Raw genomic sequence first — 22,431 nt, forward strand, 5'->3', positions numbered from 1 at the left:
TCCTAATGTTTTTTTCTATGACAACATGGTATGTACTATTTATTGCTTGTTTAAATGCAGAACCTTAGTTATCAAGCGATTTATGCACCGTTGTGCAGTTATAAAATATACTTGCAATTTTGAAAGAATGACAATTTGCTACTTCTGGCAGCTATTTCAGTTATGTGCAGTAGTGATTAATTTGCATTAATTGGAAACACATAAAAGGTGAGGGGGAAAATCACTGTACACTGTCCCTTTCTGTGATCATTAGAGTGTCATAAAACATTTTCTTATATATAGCTTAGTAGTAAAGGAGGGCACTCACAGGATTTGAAATAATCAAAGTTTATTTTGAATACATCAAACGTTATGCGTGAAATGTCATTGTCGACTTTTCGGCTCTTTCAATGAGCCTTCAAGACTAGTTTAAATCTTTATCCGGCTAATCGGCAGTGCTCCCGACGGAGAGTGAAAAACTCAGTTTTTCACTTTCCGTCGAGAGCACGGCTGATTAGCAGGAAAAAGTTTTAAACTAGTCTTGAAGAAGGCTCATTGAAAGAGCTGAAATGGCAACCATGACATTTCACGCATAACGTTTGATGTATTCAAAATAAAATGTATTGATTATTTCAAAGCATGTGAGTGCCCTCCTTTACTACTAAGCTTTGTATTTGAACCTTGAGGAATGCACCCAGGTCACTATTTTGTCACAGAGGTTGGAGTGCTGGGCCACCGGCTATTTGACATTATATATATATATATATGTATGTATATATGTATGTATATATCAGTGACGTGCAGTGACTTCAGAGGATGGTGAGGCAGTGGCTAGGATACGCCTTCATTCTTTAGATATCCTTTGTTGAAGAAATAGCAATGCACATGGGTGAGCCAATCACATGAGGTATCTATGTGCAGCCACCAATCAGCAGCTACTGAGCATATTTAGATATGATTTTCAACAAAGGACATCAAAAGAATAAAGAAAATTAGATATTAGATGTAAATTGGAAAGTTATTTAAATTTGATATGGGTTTCATATGGGTTTCATGTCCCTTTAAATGGTGTCTTGGAAAACTGGTCAACTTAGTAAACATCTGATTTTAGTCTAAAAGGATTGTAACTGAAACTCTTGCCAGATAACACAATGCTTGCTCTGATTATGAGATCTAGAAATCCATGCCCATTAAAATATGTTTAAAACATACATTTTACTTTAATGCTGCAAATTATGCTTATAGATTCTTTCATTACATAAGGGATGAGAGTCAGAGGGGGAGGAAGAGAGACAGAGAGAGAAAGAGACCATGGGGGAGAACAACACATAAGGAGAGAGATGGATAGATAGATAGAGAGACACACACACACACACACACACAAGGGGGGGACCACTGCATTTTAAAGTAATAAAACAGCAGAGCTACAGAGAATTCAGAAAATTAGTCTATAATTTAGTGTGAAGTACAGAGGCAAGCTGCTAAGTTAGTGGGTGTAAAGTTTGAGTAAACAAAATACAAAAACGACCCTGCTATAAAAGAGTAAACAAACACTAAACCACATTCATTAAATTATCATTTTCACTAACAGAATCTTTCAGTAAAATCTTACTTTAACAAGATGTGGATGAAACACTGCTCTCTGTGCCTCCTTTCCTGCTCTGTAAGGATTCAGGAAGTGACAGTGGCACATTCCACTGCACTTAGAGGGGAAGAACAGAACTCTCTTTTTCACTTTAGCAAAGCTAGCAGGTTCACAGGACAGCAACAAAATATATGAAAGTTGTTTTTTTTGCGTTTTTGTTTTGTTTTATATGATTTAACATCCAGCCCCAACCCTATGTTCCACTTACTAATGCCTCTCACTGGATTGGTTCAGCCCAAATAGGACTGCCTCAAATAAGCAGTTAATGGGCCATGCAATGATCTTAACCACTTGCATCCAGTAGATGGCGCAGCATGTTGTGTAATGGTGGGCACACCTGATTGTGCCTCTTCATTGCACAACATATAGCTGTGAGAAAAAAAAAATCTGGGGGAAAAAATTTACAATTTTTTTTTAAAGCCAATAAAAAAAAAATATATTTTTGCCCATATGAGAGGTGAAGCACTGCCTCACCTGCCTCTAGTGACTGCACATCACATATATATATATATATATATATATATATATATATATATATAAGGGCTGGACGATATGGGCAAAAATGAAAATCACGATTTTGAACCCAAAACATTGCAATTGCGATTTAATCACAATTTTCTTATAAATGACTATAACACCTTAATTTTTCAATAAAAAAAATAATTTAAGAATACAGAATCTTAATGTACGTGTTTCTGAATGTTCAATACACTATGGCCTAGATTTAGAGTTGGGCGGTAGCCGTGAAAACCAGCGTTAGAGGCTCCTAACGCTGGTTTTGGGCTACCGCCGGTATTTGGAGTCAGTCAGGAAAGGGTCTAACGCTCACTTTCCAGCCGCGACTTTTCCATACCGCAGATCCCCTTACGTCATTTGCGTATCCTATCTTTTCAATGGGATCTTTCTAACGCCGGTATTTAGAGTCGTGGCTGAAGTGAGTGTTAGAAATCTGACGACAAAACTCCAGCCGCAGAAAAAAGTCAGTAGTTAAGAGCTTTCTGGGCTAACGCCGGTTTATAAAGCTCTTAACTACTGTGCTCTAAAGTACACTAACACTCATAAACTACCTATGTACCCCTAAACCGAGGCCCCCCCACATCGCCGCCACTCGATTAAATTTTTTTAACCCCTAATCTGCCGACCGCCACCTACGTTATACTTATGTACCCCTAATCTGCTGCCCCTAACACCGCCGACCCCTATATTATATTTATTAACCCCTAACCTGCCCCCCACAACGTCGCCGCCAGCTACCTACAATTATTAACCCCTAATCTGCCGACCGCAAAGCGCCGCCACCTACGTTATCCTTATGTACCCCTAATCTGCTGCCCCTAACACCGCCGACCCCTATATTAAATTTATTAACCCCTAATCTGCCCCCCTCAACGTCGCCTCCACCTGCCTACACTTATTAACCCCTAATCTGCCGAGCGGACCGCACCGCTACTATAATAAAGTTATTAAACCCTAATCCGCCTCACTCCCGCCTCAATAACCCTATAATAAATAGTATTAACCCCTAATCTGCCCTCCCTAACATCGCCGACACCCAACTTCAATTATTAACCCCTAATCTGCCGACCGAATCTCGCCGCTACTGTAATAAATGGATTAACCCCTAAAGTTAAGTCTAACCCTAACACTAACACCCCCCTAAGTTAAATATAATTTAAATCTAACGAAATAAATTAACTCTTATTAAATAAATTATTCCTATTTAAAGCTAAATACTTACCTGTAAAATAAACCCTAATATAGCTACAATATAAATTATAATTATATTATAGCTATTTTAGGATTTATATTTATTTTACAGGTAACTTTGTATTTATTTTAACCAGGTACAATAGCTATTAAATAGTTAAGAACTATTTAATAGCTAAAATAGTTAAAATAATTACAAAATTACCTGTAAAATAAATCCTAACCTAAGTTACAATTAAACCTAACACTACACTATCAAAAAATAAATTAAATAAACTACCTACAATTATCTACAATTAAACCTAACACTACACTATCAATAAATAAATTAAATACAATTCCTACAAATAAATACAATTAAATAAACTAACTAAAGTACAAAAAAAAAAAAATCCGATTGGCTGATCCGATCAGCCAATCAGATTGAGCTCGCATTCTATTGGCTGATCGGAACAGCCAATAGAATGCGAGCTCAATCTGATTGGCTGATCGGATCAGCCAATCGGATTGAACTTGATTCTGATTGGCTGATTCCATCAGCCAATCAGAATTTTCCTACCTTAATTCCGATTGGTTGATAGAATCCTATCAGCCAATCGGAATTCGAGGGACGCCATCTTGGATGACGTCCCTTAAAGGAACCGTCATTCTTCAGTTGGACGTCGGAGGAAGAAGATTGATCCGCGCTGGAGGTCTTCACGATGGAGCCGTTCCTCATCGGATGAAGATAGAAGATGCCACTTGGATCAAGATGGTTGCCGGTCTGGATCGCCTCTTCTTCCCGGATAGGATGAAGACTTTGGAGCCTCTTCTGGACCTCTTCAGCCGCAGGATTATGGATTGCCAGCCCCCGCTTGGGTGGATGAAGATTTCGGAGCCAGGACCTATCGGTGTGATACCCGGCGAGGTGAAGATAAGGTAGGAAGATCTTCAGGGGCTTAGTGTTAGGTTTATTTAAGGGGGGTTTGGGTTAGATTAGGGGTATGTGGGTGGTGGGTTGTAATGTTGGGGGGGGTATTGTATGTTTTTTTTTACAGGCAAAAGAGCTGAATTCTTTGGGGCATGCCCCACAAAAGGTCCTTTTAAGGGCTGGTAAGGTAAAAGAGCTTTGAACTTTTTTAATTTAGAATAGGGTAGGGCATTTTTTTATTTTGGGGGTCTTTGTTATTTTATTAGGGGGCTTAGAGTAGGTGTAATTAGTTTAAAATTGTTGTAATATTTTTCTGATGTTTGTAAATATTTTTTTATTTTTTGTAACTTAGTTCTTTTTTATTTTTTGTACTTTAGTTAGTTTATTTCATTGTATTTATTTGTAGATATTTTATTTAATTAATTTATTGATAGTGTAGTGTTAGGTTTAATTGTAGGTAATTGTAGGTATTTTATTTAATTAATTTATTGATAGTGTAGTGTTAGGTTTAATTGTAACTTAGGTTAGGATTTATTTTACAGGTAATTTTGTAATTATTTTAACTATTTTAGCTATTAAATAGTTCTTAACTATTTAATAGCTATTGTACCTGGTTAAAATAAATACAAAGTTACCTGTAAAATAAATATAAATCCTAAAATAGCTATAATATAATTATAATTTATATTGTAGCTATATTAGGGTTTATTTTACAGGTAAGTATTTAGCTTTAAATAGGAATAATTTATTTAATAAGAGTTAATTTATTTCGCTAGATTTAAATTATATTTAATTTAGGGGGGTGTTAGTGTTAGGGTTAGACTTAGCTTTAGGGGTTAATCCATTTATTACAGTAGCGGCGAGATTCGGTCGGCAGATTAGGGGTTAATAATTGAAGTTAGGTGTCGGTGATGTTAGGGAGGGCAGATTAGGGGTTAATACTATTTATTATAGGGTTATTGAGGCAGGAGTGAGGCGGATTAGGGGTTAATAACTTTATTATAGTAGCGGTGCGGTCCGCTCGGCAGATTAGGGGTTAATAAGTGTAGGCAGGTGGAGGCGACGTTGAGGGGGGCAGATTAGGGGTTAATAAATATAATATAGGGGTCGGCGGTGTTAGGGGCAGCAGATTAGGGGTACATAGCTATAATGTAGGTGGCGGTGGTGTACGGAGCGGCAGATTAGGGGTTAATAATAATATGCAGGGGTCAGCGATAGCGGGGTCGGCAGATTAGGGGTTAATAAGTGTAAGGTTAGGGGTGTTTAGACTCGGGGTACATGTTAGGTGCAGACGTAGGAAGTGTTTCCCCATAGCAAACAATGGGGCTGCGTTAGGAGCTGAACGCGGCTTTTTTGCAGGTGTTAGGTTTTTTTTCAGCTCAAACAGCCCCTTTGTTTTCTATGGGGGAATCGTGCACGAGCACGTTTTTGAAGCTGGCCGCGTCCGTAAGCACCGCTGGTATCTAGAGTTGCAGTGGCGTTAAATTATGCTCTACGCTCCCTTTTTGGAGCCTAACGCACTGAAAACCCAGCCATTCTGTGAACTCTAAATACCAGCTGTATTTAAAAGGTGCGGGGGAAAAAAAGCACGCGTAGCTAACGCACCCCTTTGGCCGCAAACCTCTAAATCTAGGCGTATGGAAGCATAAAAATACAAACCACATGTGTGTATATATATATATTTTTTATATTCTACAATAAAAGCTAAGTTTTACCTTATAATCCAGTGAGTGCTTATCTTATTATATGACAATAACAGAATTTATGTTTACCTGATAAATTACTTTCTCCAACGTTGTGTCCGGTCCACGGCGTCATCCTTACTTGTGGGATATTCTCTTCCCCAACAGGAAATGGCAAAGAGCCCAGCAAAGCTGGTCACATGATCCCTCCTAGGCTCCGCCTACCCCAGTCATTCGACCGACGTTAAGGAGGAATATTTGCATAGGAGAAACCATATGGTACCGTGGTGACTGTAGTTAAAGAAAATAAATTATCAGACCTGATTAAAAAAAGACCAGGGCGGGCCGTGGACCGGACACACCGTTGGAGAAAGTAATTTATCAGGTAAACATAAATTCTGTTTTCTCCAACATAGGTGTGTCCGGTCCACGGCGTCATCCTTACTTGTGGGAACCAATACCAAAGCTTTAGGACACGGATGAAGGGAGGGAGCAAATCAGGTCACCTAAATGGAAGGCACCACGGTTTGCAAAACCTTTCTCCCAAAAATAGCCTCAGAAGAAGCAAAAGTATCAAACTTGTAAAATTTGGTAAAAGTGTGCAGTGAAGACCAAGTCGCTGCCCTACATATCTGATCAACAGAAGCCTCGTTCTTGAAGGCCCATGTGGAAGCCACAGCCCTAGTGGAATGAGCCGTGATTCTTTCGGGAGGCTGCCGTCCGGCAGTTTCGTAAGCCAATCTGATGATGCTTTTAATCCAAAAAGAGAGAGAGGTACAAGTTGCTTTTTGACCTCTCCTTTTACCGGAATAAACAACAAACAAGGAAGATGTTTGTCTAAAATCCTTTGCAGCATCTAAATAGAATTTTAGAGCGCGAACAACATCCAAATTGTGCAACAAACGTTCCTTCTTTGAAACTGGTTTCGGACACAGAGAAGGTACGATAATCTCCTGGTTAATGTTTTTGTTAGAAACAACTTTTGGAAGAAAACCAGGTTTAGTACGTAAAACCACCTTATCTGCATGGAACACCAGATAAGGAGGAGAACACTGCAGAGCAGATAATTCTGAAACTCTTCTAGCAGAAGAAATTGCAACTAAAAACAAAACTTTCCAAGATAATAACTTAATATCAACGGAATGTAAGGGTTCAAACGGAACCCCCTGAAGAACTGAAAGAACTAAATTGAGACTCCAAGGAGGAGTCAAAGGTTTGTAAACAGGCTTAATTCTAACCAGAGCCTGAACAAAGGCTTGAACATCTGGCACAGCTGCCAACTTTTTGTGAAGTAACACAGACAAGGCAGAAATCTGTCCCTTCAGGGAACTTGCAGATAATCCTTTTTCCAATCCTTCTTGAAGGAAGGATAGAATCTTAGGAATCTTAACCTTGTCCCAAGGGAATCCTTTAGATTCACACCAACAGATATATTTTTTCCAAATTTTGTGGTAAATCTTTCTAGTTACAGGCTTTCTGGCCTGAACAAGAGTATCGATAACAGAATCTGAGAACCCTCGCTTCGATAAGATCAAGCGTTCAATCTCCAAGCAGTCAGCTGGAGTGAAACCAGGTTCGGATGTTCGAACGGACCCTGAACAAGAAGGTCTCGTCTCAAAGGTAGCTTCCAAGGTGGAGCCGATGACATATTCACCAGATCTGCATACCAAGTCCTGCGTGGCCACGCAGGAGCTATCAAGATCACCGACGCCCTCTCCTGATTGATCCTGGCTACCAGCCTGGGGATGAGAGGAAACGGCGGGAACACATAAGCTAGTTTGAAGGTCCAAGGTGCTACTAGTGCATCCACTAGAGCCGCCTTGGGATCCCTGGATCTGGACCCGTAGCAAGGAACTTTGAAGTTCTGACGAGAGGCCATCAGATCCATGTCTGGAATGCCCCACAGCTGAGTGACTTGGGCAAAGATTTCCGGATGGAGTTCCCACTCCCCCGGATGCAATGTCTGACGACTCAGAAAATCCGCTTCCCAATTTTCCACTCCTGGGATGTGGATAGCGGACAGGTGGCAGGAGTGAGACTCCGCCCATAGAATGATTTTGGTCACTTCTTCCATCGCTAGGGAACTCCTTGTTCCCCCCTGATGGTTGATGTACGCAACAGTTGTCATGTTGCCTGATTGAAACCGTATGAACTTGGCCCTCGCTAGCTGAGGCCAAGCCTTGAGAGCATTGAATATCGCTCTCAGTTCCAGAATATTTATCGGTAGAAGAGATTCTTCCCGAGACCAAAGACCCTGAGCTTTCAGGGATCCCCAGACCGCGCCCCAGCCCATCAGACTGGCGTCGGTCGTGACAATGACCCACTCTGGTCTGCGGAATGTCATCCCTTGTGACAGGTTGTCCAGGGACAGCCACCAACGGAGTGAGTCTCTGGTCCTCTGATTTACTTGTATCTTCGGAGACAAGTCTGTATAATCCCCATTCCACTGACTGAGCATGCACAGTTGTAATGGTCTTAGATGAATGCGCGCAAAAGGAACTATGTCCATTGCCGCTACCATCAACCCGATCACTTCCATGCACTGAGCTATGGAAGGAAGAGGAACGGAATGAAGTATCCGACAAGAGTCTAGAAGCTTTGTTTTTCTGGCCTCTGTCAGAAATATCCTCATTTCTAAGGAGTCTATTATTGTTCCCAAGAAGGGAACCCTTGTTGACGGAGATAGAGAACTCTTTTCCACGTTCACTTTCCATCCGTGAGATCTGAGAAAGGCCAGGACTATGTCCGTGTGAGCCTTTGCTTGAGGAAGGGACGACGCTTGAATCAGAATGTCGTCCAAGTAAGGTACTACAGCAATGCCCCTTGGTCTTAGCACAGCTAGAAGGGACCCTAGTACCTTTGTGAAAATCCTTGGAGCAGTGGCTAATCCGAAAGGAAGCGCCACGAACTGGTAATGCTTGTCCAGGAATGCGAACCTTAGGAACCGATGATGTTCCTTGTGGATAGGAATATGTAGATACGCATCCTTTAAATCCACCGTGGTCATGAATTGACCTTCCTGGATGGAAGGAAGAATAGTTCGAATGGTTTCCATCTTGAACGATGGAACCTTGAGAAACTTGTTTAAGATCTTGAGATCTAAGATTGGTCTGAACGTTCCCTCTTTTTTGGGAACTATGAACAGATTGGAGTAGAACCCCATCCCTTGTTCTCTTAATGGAACAGGATGAATCACTCCCATTTTTAACAGGTCTTCTACACAATGTAAGAATGCCTGTCTTTTTATGTGGTCTGAAGACAACTGAGACCTGTGGAACCTCCCCCTTGGGGGAAGCCCCTTGAATTCCAGAAGATAACCTTGGGAGACTATTTCTAGCGCCCAAGGATCCAGAACATCTCTTGCCCAAGCCTGAGCGAAGAGAGAGAGTCTGCCCCCCACCAGATCCGGTCCCGGATCGGGGGCCAACATTTCATGCTGTCTTGGTAGCAGTGGCAGGTTTCTTGGCCTGCTTTCCCTTGTTCCAGCCTTGCATTGGTCTCCAAGCTGGCTTGGCTTGAGAAGTATTACCCTCTTGCTTAGAGGACGTAGCACTTTGGGCTGGTCCGTTTCTACGAAAGGGGCGAAAATTAGGTTTATTTTTTGCCTTGAAAGGCCGATCCTGAGGAAGGGCGTGGCCCTTACCCCCAGTGATATCAGAGATAATCTCTTTCAAGTCAGGGCCAAACAGCGTTTTCCCCTTGAAAGGAATGTTAAGTAGCTTGTTCTTGGAAGACGCATCAGCCGACCAAGATTTCAACCAGAGCGCTCTGCGCGCCACAATAGCAAACCCAGAATTCTTAGCCGCTAACCTAGCCAATTGCAAAGTGGCGTCTAGGGTAAAAGAATTAGCCAATTTGAGAGCATTGATTCTGTCCATAATCTCCTCATAAGGAGGAGAATCACTATCGACCGCCTTTATCAGCTCATCGAACCAGAAACATGCGGCTGTAGCGACAGGGACAACGCATGAAATTGGTTGTAGAAGGTAACCCTGCTGAACAAACATCTTTTTAAGCAAACCTTCTAATTTTTTATCCATAGGATCTTTGAAAGCACAACTATCCTCTATGGGTATAGTGGTGCGTTTGTTTAAAGTGGAAACCGCTCCCTCGACCTTGGGGACTGTCTGCCATAAGTCCTTTCTGGGGTCGACCATAGGAAACAATTTTTTAAATATGGGGGGAGGGACGAAAGGAATACCGGGCCTTTCCCATTCTTTATTAACAATGTCCGCCACCCGCTTGGGTATAGGAAAAGCTTCTGGGAGCCCCGGCACCTCTAGGAACTTGTCCATTTTACATAGTTTCTCTGGGATGACCAACTTGTCACAATCATCCAGAGTGGATAATACCTCCTTAAGCAGAATGCGGAGATGTTCCAACTTAAATTTAAATGTAATCACATCAGGTTCAGCTTGTTGAGAAATGTTCCCTGAATCAGTAATTTCTCCCTCAGACAAAACCTCCCTGGCCCCATCAGACTGGGTTAGGGGCCCTTCAGAAACATTATTATCAGTGTCGTCATGCTCTTCAGTATCTAAAACAGAGCAGTCGCGCTTACGCTGATAAGTGTTCATTTTGGCTAAAATGTTTTTGACAGAATTATCCATTACAGCCGTTAATTGTTGCATAGTAAGGAGTATTGGCGCGCTAGATGTACTAGGGGCCTCCTGAGTGGGCAAGACTCGTGTAGACGAAGGAGGGAATGATGCAGTACCATGCTTACTCCCCTCACTTGAGGAATCATCTTGGGCATCATTGTCATTGTCACATAAATCACATTTATTTAAATGAATAGGAATTCTGGCTTCCCCACATTCAGAACACAGTCTATCTGGTAGTTCAGACATGTTAAACAGGCATAAACTTGATAACAAAGTACAAAAAACGTTTTGAAATAAAACCGTTACTGTCACTTTAAATTTTAAACTGAACACACTTTATTACTGCAATTGCGAAAAAACATGAAGGAATTGTTCAAAATTCACCAAATTTTCACCACAGTGTCTTAAAGCCTTAAAAGTATTGCACCCCAAATTTGGAAGCTTTAACCCTTAAAATAACGGAACCGGAGCCGTTTTGAACTTTAACCCCTTTACAGTCCCTGGTATCTGCTTTGCTGAGACCCAACCAAGCCCAAAGGGGAATACGATACCAAATGATGCCTTCAGAAAGTCTTTTCTAAGTATCAGAGCTCCTCTCACATGCGACTGCATGCCATGCCTCTCAAAAACAAGTGCGCAACACCGGCGCGAAAATGAGGCTCTGCCTATGCTTTGGGAAAGCCCCTAAAGAATAAGGTGTCTAAAACAGTGCCTGCCGATATTATTATATCAAAATACCCAAATAAAATGATTCCTCAAGGCTAAATATGTGTTAATAATGAATCGATTTAGCCCAGAAAAAGTCTACAGTCTTAATAAGCCCTTGTGAAGCCCTTATTTACGATCGTAATAAACATGGCTTACCGGATCCCATAGGGAAAATGACAGCTTCCAGCATTACATCGTCTTGTTAGAATGTGTCATACCTCAAGCAGCAAGAGACTGCTCACTGTTCCCCCAACTGAAGTTAATTGCTCTCAACAGTCCTGTGTGGAACAGCCATGGATTTTAGTGACGGTTGCTAAAATCATTTTCCTCATACAAACAGAAATCTTCATCTCTTTTCTGTTTCTGAGTAAATAGTACATACCAGCACTATTTCAAAATAACAAACTCTTGATTGAATAATAAAAACTACAGTTAAACACTAAAAAACTCTAAGCCATCTCCGTGGAGATGTTGCCTGTACAACGGCAAAGAGAATGACTGGGGTAGGCGGAGCCTAGGAGGGATCATGTGACCAGCTTTGCTGGGCTCTTTGCCATTTCCTGTTGGGGAAGAGAATATCCCACAAGTAAGGATGACGCCGTGGACCGGACACACCTATGTTGGAGAAATATATATATATATATACACAGGATATATAAAGAAACACTGCACCCTAAGAGTCTCCTAGTATTTGCCATTCCTCTGCTAACTAGAGAGGAATAAGACCCTTCATTTGATAGAACATTATCCCCTCTTTGAGAGGTGTTGCATGCTATTTTTAAAGTATAGAGGCTCATTTGGAGCCAATGCCCCCAATACAGTGAATACATTAAATAGGTGACTGACATGTCATATACAACAAGCAAGTAGGAGAAATCAGAAGAATATGTCACAGACATGTCCTCCACACTTAAAAGGTTAAAGGGACATACACTTAAGGTAAACATATGCACAGTACATATGCAAAAGATCTGCATACAAATAAAATGTTTTAAAAACCCATGGGAGTCTGTCTGGTGTGGGGGGCGTAGGCTCGTTAGACCGCTTACAACGCACTATAATCTACTGGAGGGCATAGTTCCACCTGAACTGGTTCCGCCCCTGACTAGGTTGAACAGCATCCTTCACACTGATACTCCCATCGACTTGTGGCAAAAGTCCATCTTGCTGACAAAAAAACTCTACACTGCGTCACAATGTTTGAAACTTACTATAAAGTCATCTCCCACTGGTATCTTGTTCACACCCGATTATCTAAACTGTACCCAGGAACTTTGCCTCTCTGTTGGAGAGGCTGTGGCCTACAGGGCAATATGTTACATATCTGGTGGGAGTGCCACGAAATTAAACCCCTAAGGGGATTAGGATTTTGCACACTTATTGCATTGAGTATTCAGATACCTAATGGCCTGGCTTCTGTCCTCCTCCATTTGGGCCTTCACAACTTACCCAAACACCAAGGTTTATTTGGCGGGTATTTAATGTACTCTATCAAAACCAACATAGCCAGATCCTGGAAAAGAGATCTTCCCCCCAGGTGGGAGAATATTGTGAATACAATGGCTTTCTTGTATACTATGGAAAAAGCCATATATCTTGACTTGAACAAATTAGACCTGTTTGAAATTACTTGGGCCGACTGGAGAGACAAGTAGGATACCTCATGGCGCCCATCTGCCACTACTCAGGATACCCTGCCCATTGCCAATTAGGGTGTTCTCCTCCTACTCTTTATGTTCTTTGGAACGCCATCCACTATAAGTTATGAACCGAGTTGCCAGACATGACACCTGTGTTACAGTCCCCCCTCCCCTCCCTCCCCTCCCTTTGTCACCCTTACTATGTACCCTCCTACTTTTGTACCGTCTATACATGAACTGAGGTATGATGTTGAGAGTTTAATGATTCTTTCATTACTAACTACCATGACCGTTATATCTGACTCCGTGTTTGTGGAGAATGTTTTGATTATTTTTTTTCTTATTTATTTATGTTTGTATATGTGAAGGGGCCCTGCGAGTCCCCAATTGTTCTTCTTTACTCTTCAAAACCGCAAATAAAAACAATTTGGAAAAAAAAATAAAAAAATTTAAAAGCATTTACATTGTCATCTTAAGAAACATTTACATTGGTTTTCAGTCCCTGCATAATGCAAAGTTGTTGTTTTTTTAATATAAATAATTAAACATTTTATATTGTTGTCCCAAAGTGGGTCATGTCCCTTCAACTCAATCTCTAGGCTATTGGAATTACATCCTTTATTACCAGAAGGGCTGCATAGATCTTAATCACCTGTTCTGTGCAGTAAAGTTTTCTCTCTGGGGGTGAAGGTCGCTGTAAACCACTCTGATCAGATCATGTTGGCTCAACGCTCCCTCTGTCAAAGCCATCGATCCTAAACATGAGGGCTATAAAGAGAATGGCATAATAAGTATATGTGTGTGATGGAATGTGTGAAAAGAACAGAGAGGAATAAAGAATAAGCCTCAGATCCCACCACTGCATAAATTAACCTGAGAGAATGTTTTTTTAGTATCTAAAGAAAAGTCACTGCTTTTAAGCTTATAGAAGTAGCTGCTATAATAAGTAAACCAAACAAATGCATACAGCTAGACACCAAATCCAAGTTAGGCTAAACACTCAGAGACAACAAAGACATAGATCTCTGATATTTCCTTATAGCTCAACAACACTGCTCATTATCATCAGAAAATAAAGTCACGCATGTACTGGTGCTTACGTGGGCATAAAGGAGCAATAATACAATTCTCTAATGTGCTAGAACACTAAAGAGGTCAAAGGATAAACACATGGTTAAAGTCAGCTCTGGTCTGGCAGTGAACTACTGGTTTAGAGCTAAAGATGACTGTTGAACCAATCAGGGCCAGTCTATGTGAGATGCCACCAATCACTAGTTGTGTTCAGCTCAGGATCAGCAGTGCATTGCAAATTGGAGATTACTTTAATTATGTGTTTAATCACTTTATGGAAATAGAACATCTAGTTTCATTCAAGCAATAGAGTAATAAGAGCATTTAATTATCCCTTCACGTCCATTTAACAGTTCCAATGTCTATTTTTTTTCAGACATTACACAAGAAATGTTAAAAGAATGAAATTGGAAATTATAATATCATGTTTCTGGAAGTATACTCACAAGTACTTTCATTTTTAACAGTTAAAATCATAAAAAGCACATTGCTATAATTTGTGGGAAAAACAAGCAAGACTGAATGTAAGTGTCAGAGCCTTAATGATTGATTATTTTTTTATTTTATTTAGCCCAATAGAATCAAATTTTATTCAGCCATTGTGTGAGTAAGAAAAGGTGCAATACAGAGAGTAGTGTTACCATTCATTCATACTTTATATTTTCTTTAATCAGTGAGATCAAAATACACAGTAGGCTCAGTTGTAGGAAGTTATAACTTGTAAGAATATTCTATTCACCACAGAATTTTACATCAAGTCTCGTGAACTATAGAACAGGTCAACAGTTGTAAATTGCAGGGTGGAAGGTAGCAAAACCTTTAATCAATATATGATATACAATGTAATATTGTATATGACAAAGGATGACAGAAAAAGGGGTGTTTTCGCTTGGTTTCTTAGCCAAGGCTACAAGATAACTGCACAAGTAAGCCTAAACAATGGAGGGGAGCACTCTATCTAGAAAATATATTACTTCTTCAACAGAAACACCAAGAGAATCACAGATAGTATTCCACCATTTGGCAGGGGAAAGAGAGTTTCAAACAGATTCTGGAACCAGAATCAAACACAAAAAGAATTATCAGTCTTTCTGATCTCATAGAAATCTCTTAAAGGGACACTGAACCCAAATTTTTTTTCTTTTGTGATTCAGATAGAACCTGCAATTTTAAGCAACTTTCTAATTTACTCCTATTATCAAATTTTCTTCATTCTCTTGGTATGTTTATATGAAAAGCAAGAATGTAAGTTTAGATGCCGGCACATTTTTGGTGGACAACCTGGGTTGTTCGTGCTGATTGGTGGATAAATGCATCCACCAATAAACAAGTGCTGTCCAGGGTTCTAAACCAAAAATTGTCTGGCTCCTTAGCTTAGATGCCTTCTTTTTCAAATAAAGATAGCAAGAGAAAAAAGAAATAATGATAATAGGAGTAAATTAGAAAGTTGCTTAAAATTGCATGCTCTATCTGAATCAAGAAAGAAAATTAAATTGGGTTCAGTGTCCCTTTAAGGATTATTCAAGATAATGACCCACAGCAAGGAAAAAAAAAAAAACTAAATGTATGCTTACTTGATAAATTAATTGTCTTTCGGGGTGATTAGAGTCCACAGGAAATCCCTAAAGGGATATGAAACCCAAAATGTTTCTTTCATGAGTCAGATAGAGCATGCAATTTTAAGCAACTTTCTAATTTACTCCTATTACACATGTTTCTTGAAAAGAAGAATGTAAGTTTAGGAGCCAGCCCATTTTTGGTTCAGCACCTGGGTAGCCACCAATCAGCAAGCGCTACCCAAGTTAATTAAAACTGCATGCTCTATCTGAATCATGAAAAGAAAGCCATTTGGATTTCATATCCCTTTAAAGTTAAAAAACAAAATGTATGCTTACCTGATAAATGTATTTATTTCCGGATATAGTGAGTCCATGACGTCATCATTTACAGTTGGGAATAGGACTCCTGGCCAGCAGGAGGCGGCAAAGAGCACCACAGCCAAACTGTTAAGTATCACTTCCCTTCCCACAACCCTCAGTCATTCGACTGAAGGGAAATTAAGAAAAAGGAGTAACACAAGGTGTAAAGGTGCCTGAGGTTTAGTAAAAAAATAACGGTCTTAAAATAAAGGGCGGGGTGGTGGACTCACCATATTTGGAAATAAATGTATCAAGTAAGCATAAATTTTGTTTCCTTTCCTAAAATATGGTGAGTCCACGACATCATCATTTACTGTTGGAAACCAATACCCAAGCTAGAGGACACAGATGACTAGGGAGGGACAAGACAGGCAGACCGAAACAGAAGGCACCACCGCTTGAGAACTTTCCTCCAAAAGAAACCGAGGCAAAAATATCAGATTGATCAAATTTTGGAAAAAATATGCAAAGAAGACAAAGTTGCAGCCTTGCAAAACTGATCCACAGAAGCTCCATCTTGAAAGCTCAAGAAAAAGAGACAGCCCTCGTGGGATGAGCCATAACTCTCTCAGGAGACTGCAGCCCAGCAGTCTGAAAAGCAAAACAAATTAAATCAACAAGAGAAAAAGAGAAGCGGCAGAAGCTTCCTGATCTATACGTTTCAAAATTCAAAAGGATTTCCAGCCTCCAAAATAGTAGTTAAAAAACCTTTATTAACTTATTCAGGGTCCATAATGCAGCATCAACAATGTTTCAAACCAGCAATTGGTTCTTAGTCATGTCAAAGTACCTATGTACAGGTGTGCCTTTTATACCTATCAAACAATTATCAGGTTAAGCAACACAGCCATCTTGTGGATTTTTTCAATAGACGTGTTAAGACACAAAAATTGCAAAATTCAAAAAAATCAATTGCAAATCTTTCCTCATAATTTGTGTATATCACATACATATGTTAAAACCATGTTAAAATCAAACAAACCTATACATAAAATTAAATTTCAGAATCATGCAACATTAATATCTCACAGGTTTATCTTAAAGAAACATAGACCATTCAAAGTCTTTGTTAAGCCCTTGGGGTTGTAGGGCATCCAAATTCCTTATCCAAAACATTTCTCTTTTTTTCAATATTAACCCCTTAATGACCGGACCATTTTTCAATTTTCTTACCCTTAATGACAATGGCTATTTTTACATTTCTGCAGTGTTTGTGTTTAGCTGTAATTTTCCTCTTACTCATTTACTGTACCCACACATATTATATACCGTTTTTCTCGCCATTAAATGGACTTTCTAAAGATACCATTATTTTCATCATGTCTTATAATTTACTACAAAAAATAGTAAAATATGAGGAAAAAATGGAAAAAAACACACTTTTTCTAACTTTGACCCCCAAAATCTGTTACACATCTACAACCACCAAAAAACACCCATGCTAAATAGTTTCTAAATTTTGTCCTGAGTTTAGAAATACCCAATGTTTACATGTTCTTAGCTTTCTTTGCAAGTTATAGGGCCATAAATACAAGTAGCACTTCGCTATTTCCAAACCACTTTTTTTCAAAATTAGCGCTAGTTACATTGGAACCCTGATATCTGTCAGGAATACCTGCATATCCCTTGACATGTATATATTTTTTGTTAGAAGACAACCCAAAGTATTGATCTAGGCACATTTTGGTATATTTTATTCCACCATTTCACTGCCAAATGCGAGCAAATAAAAAAAAAAAACTTTACATTTTTCACAATTTTAGGTTTCTCACTGAAATTATTTACAAACAGCTTGTGCTATTATGGCACAAATTGTTGTAAAAGCTTCTTTGGGATCCCCTTTGTTCAGAAATAGCAGACTTATATGGCTTTGGCATTGCTTTTTTGTAATTAGAAGGTCGCTAAATGCTGCTGCGCACCACACGTAAATTATGCCCAGCAGTGAAGGGGTTAATTAGGTAGGTTGTAGGGAGCTTGCAGGGTTAATTTTAGCTTTAGGGTAGAGATCAGCCTCCCACCTGACACATCCCACCCCCTGATCCCTCCCAAACAGCTCTCTTCCCTCCCCCACCCCACAAATGTCCCCGCCATCTTAAGTACTGGCAGAAAGTCTGCCAGTACTAAATAAAAGGAGTTTTTTTTTTTTTTATAAAAAAAATAAAATATTTTAGCTGTGATGGACTCCTGCCTTAGCCCCAACCTCCATGATCCCCCCCCCCAGCTCTCTAACCCTCTCTCCTATCTAATTGCGGCCATCTTGGGTACTGGCAGCTGTCTGCCAGTACCCAATTTGCCCAAAAACAAAAGTATTTTTTGCTCTTTTGCTTTTTTGGGGGGTTTTCTGTAGTGTAGCAGCCCCCCACAATACCCCTACCCCCCTCCCCCTCCCAGATCCTTTTATATTATTTAAAAAAAAAAACTTTCCCCCCCTTCCCTCCTCATTGGTGTCAGTGGCCAGCTAATGCGCGCTCCCGGCACCCGGCGTGCACATTGCACTTCTAGGAACCGGATGCCGGGTAGCGATGGGCCGCCCACCCACCTCCCTGTTGCGCTCCCACCCACCAACGAACCGGCACCATCGCTACCGGTGCAGAGAGGGCCACAGAGTGGCCCTCTCTGCATCAGAGTCTTCTAAAAAGGTATTGCAGGATGCCTCCATATGGAGGCATCACTGCAATACCCTGAGAGCTGCTGGAAGCGATTGCGATCGCTTCCAGCACTCTCCTAGACAACTGACGTACCAGGTATGTCCATTGTCATTAACTACTTGTTAATGCATGACGTACCTGGTACGTCAGTTGTCATTAAAGGGTTAATTCCCTATCACCTCTCCTCCTGGGCTTAGCCACATGTTCTATAACTTGAAACCGTAATTGGCTTATATTATGGCCCATGGAGAGGAAGTGATAGGAAAGGGGAGCATCTTTATTTATTCAAGTTATAGAACATGTGGCTAAGCCCAGGAAGGGAGGTGATAGGGAATTAATATTGAAAAAAGAGGGAATTAATATTGAAAAAAAGATAAAATGTTTTGGATAAGGAAATTGGATGCCCTACAACCCAAATGGCTTGACAAAAACTTTGACTGGTCACTGTTTCTTTAAGATAAACCTGTGAGATATTAATGTTGCATGATTCTGAAATTTAATTTTATGTATAGGTTTGTTTGATTTTAACATGGTTTTAACATATGTATATTTAAAAATACACATGTGATAGACACAAATTACGAGGAAAGATTTGCAATTGATTTTTTTCAATTTTGCAATTTTTGTGTCTTAACACGTGTATTGAAAAAAATCCACAAGATGGCAGTGCTGCTTAACCTGATAATTGTTTGATAGGTATAAAAGGCACACCTGTACATAGGTACTTTGACATGACTAAGAACCAATTGCTGGTTTGAAACGTTGTTGTTGCTGCATTATGGACCCTGTGCAAGTTAATAAAGGTTTTTTTAACTACTATTTTGGAGGCTGGAAATCCTTTTGAATTTTGGAATGTGATGTTGGGAACTGGCTAATCCCTTTTTTCCGTGCCCCAAGTCTGGTGAGAGGTGCTGGCTTCCTTATATTTGATCTATACGTCTTACAGAGAAAACAAACAAAAATAGGACAGAAGACTGGCGAAAACCCTAATCGCCAGTAGAAAAAATATTAAAGTACACACAACATCCAAGCTGTGCACACACATTCCACAGAGAGGAAACAACAAAGTCCCAAACAATATTTCAGTTTGAAACCGCTTAGGATGAAGAACCACCTTATCCGAAATAAGATAAGCGAATCACACTGCAAAGCTGAGAGAACCTAAACTCTCTAAACAGAAGAACAAATAAATAAAGGATTCCAAGATAAAAATTTAAAATCTATGGAATGCTATGGCTCAAACTGAGCCTGCTGCAAAACCTTAAAAACAAGGATAAAGCTCCAAGAGGAGCAACAGACTTAAACACAAGCCTCATACTAACCAGGGGCTGACAAAGATTACACATCTGGCACATCCGCCAGACACTTGTGTAAAAAAAACAAGATAACGCAGAAATCTGACCCTTCAGAAAACTGACTGACAAAACGTCCTCCAGACCTACCCGGAGAAAGGGCAAAAACCCTAGGAATCCTGAGCCTACCTCCAAGAGTAGTCCTGGGATTCACACCAATAAGGGAATTTATGTAATATCTTATGGTAAAAGTTACCAGTAACAGGCTTGCGAGCCTGAATCATGGTCTCAATGACCGATTCAGAAAAACCACGCTTAGACAGAACTAAGCATTCAATCTCCAAGCAGAAGCTTCAGAGAAACGAAGTTGGATGAAGGAATGGACCCTGAATTAGAAGGTCCTTCCTCAGGAACAACTACCAAGGTGGAAGAAATACATTCCCACTAGGTCTGTATACCAGATCCTGAGAGACTAAGCAAGAACTATAAAAAATACAGATGCTCACTTCTATTTGATACAAGCAATGACTCGTGGAAGGAGAGCAAACTGAGGAACAGGGATGTCAGACTTAAATCCCAAGGAACCACCAGGGAATTTAACAGAGCAGTCTGCTAATCTCTGGACCTTTAGACGTAACTTGGAAGCTTGGCGTATTGCCATCTCCAACTCCAGCACCTCCCATTTGAGGATGACCTGGATAACATCTCCGGGAGAATCGCCCACTCTCCGGGGAGAATAATCTGAATGCTCAAGAAGTCCACTCCCAGTATCCACTCCTGAAATGTGAATACTGGATTGACAACAACTGTGAGCATCCACCCACCGAACAATCCCTGGCAAATAAGGCTAAAGAACTCCAGGTTTCTCCCAGGTGGTTGATGTAAACCACCGAGATGAAATTATCTAAATAGAACCTGAAAACCCGACTTAAACAACTGACGCCAAATCATCAGATAATTGTAGATTGCTCTCAACTCCAAGATGATTATGGGGAGAGCAGACTCCTCCCAAGTCCATAGTCACAAACCCAACAGGCTGACGTCCGTGGTCACTATTACTCAGGAAGGTCTCCGGAAGCATGTGTCCCGAGACAGATGCTCCTGAGAAAACCACCACAGGAAAAAAAAGCATGTTGACAGATCTAGATCTATCCTCCGAGACAGAACCACATGATCCCCATTCCACTATCTGAGTATGCATAACAGCAATTGATGATGTCCAATGAAGCAACCATCAGACTAATTACCTCCATACATTGAGTCACTGAAGAGCCAAACAGTAGAGTGCAGAGAGAGACAAGAGAAAAGAATCCTTGATTTTCTGACCTCGGTCAAAAATATTTTCAGAGATAGGGAAAATAATATGGTCCCTAAGAAAACAACCCCTGTAGCTGGAAAAAGGGAGCTCGTTTTCAGATTCACTTCCTATCCGTGGGAATGAAGGAAAGACAGCAAGATCTCTGTATGAGAGTTTGCTTATTGAAAAATGGCGCCTGAACCATTATGTCGTCCAGGAAGGGCACCACAGCAATTCCCTGAAACCTAATCACTGCCAAAATAGCCCCCTCTGGGAGCCGTGGCAATGCCAAAGGCAAGAGCCACAAACTGGAAGTGTTTGATAGAAAGGCAAAACTCAGGAACTTGAAAATACCCGTCCTCCAGGTCTATGGTCACCATGAACTGACCCTCATGGACTAAAGGAAGAATAAAACGACTGGTTTCCATTTTAAAGGACGGTACCCTGAGAAAACTGAGACACTTTAGATCTATTATACTATTATAGGACGAAAAATTCCCTCTTTTTCAGATACTATAACTCACAGTAGAGAGCGGTCCCAAACGTACTTCAAAAATGCCTCACTGTTATCTGCCTGCAGATAAAATTGAGAGGTGGAACTATGTCCACAGCCTATCTGGGACATCTCGTATTCATGTTTGAAGACAAACAGAGAGATTCAGCCCCCCACTTGGACCGATCCCAGATTGGGGCCAAACTTCTTTAGGTTTATTCCTCTTGTCTTGTGGAAGAAAAGACCCTTTTCCACCCGTAATATCAGAAATATTCCTGTCAAATCAAGACCAAACAAGGTCTTACCCTTGTAAGGAAGCTCCAGAAGCTTGGACTTAGAGGAAAAATCCACTAACCAAGAATATAGCCACAACGCCCCGCGGGCTAGCACAGCAAAGCCAGAAATCTTTGCTCCCGTCTTAAAAACTTGCATGATAGCCACAGAAATAAAAGAATTGGTTAGCTTAAGAACCTGAATTCTGTACTGGATATCCGCCAAAGGAGTCCCTTTCAAATTGAAATCAAACAAGGCATTGCACCATTAAGATGCTGCACTTGGCACAGTGGCAATACAAACTTCCATGTAAGCCTCAAGCTTAGACAATTGATCCCTCAGAGGCTACCGACGTATTCTCCTCATCCCACCTATGAGGAAGGGCAACTAGTGTAGCAGAAGGTGGTACAGAAACCTTACTATCTGAATCTCTAATTTTCCTCTTGCGATTTCCCTTTAGTATAGGAAAAGCAGATAATGCCACAGATATCGCAGAAGATACCTAGGCAGTAAATTCTGCAGGCAAATAACTCCTCCAGGAGATTGAGAGGAACCGCAAGGCA

The 22,431-nt window shown here is 40.5% G+C and overlaps 1 protein-coding gene across 1 annotated transcript in view; it reads right to left on the bottom strand.

Moving 5' to 3' along the window:
• Positions 1 to 22,431, bottom strand: part of LOC128644699 (hyccin 2) — a gene marked incomplete in the record, with an annotated part of 276,864 nt that overhangs the window by 73,454 nt on the left and 180,979 nt on the right. The window contains 1 exon segment of the mRNA XM_053697212.1: positions 13,528 to 13,643. Coding sequence (XP_053553187.1) covers positions 13,528 to 13,643 — 116 coding nt within the window.

The sequence above is a fragment of the Bombina bombina genome, unplaced genomic scaffold (assembly GCF_027579735.1).
Source record: "Bombina bombina isolate aBomBom1 unplaced genomic scaffold, aBomBom1.pri scaffold_450, whole genome shotgun sequence".
NCBI classification, from domain to species: domain Eukaryota; kingdom Metazoa; phylum Chordata; class Amphibia; order Anura; family Bombinatoridae; genus Bombina; species Bombina bombina.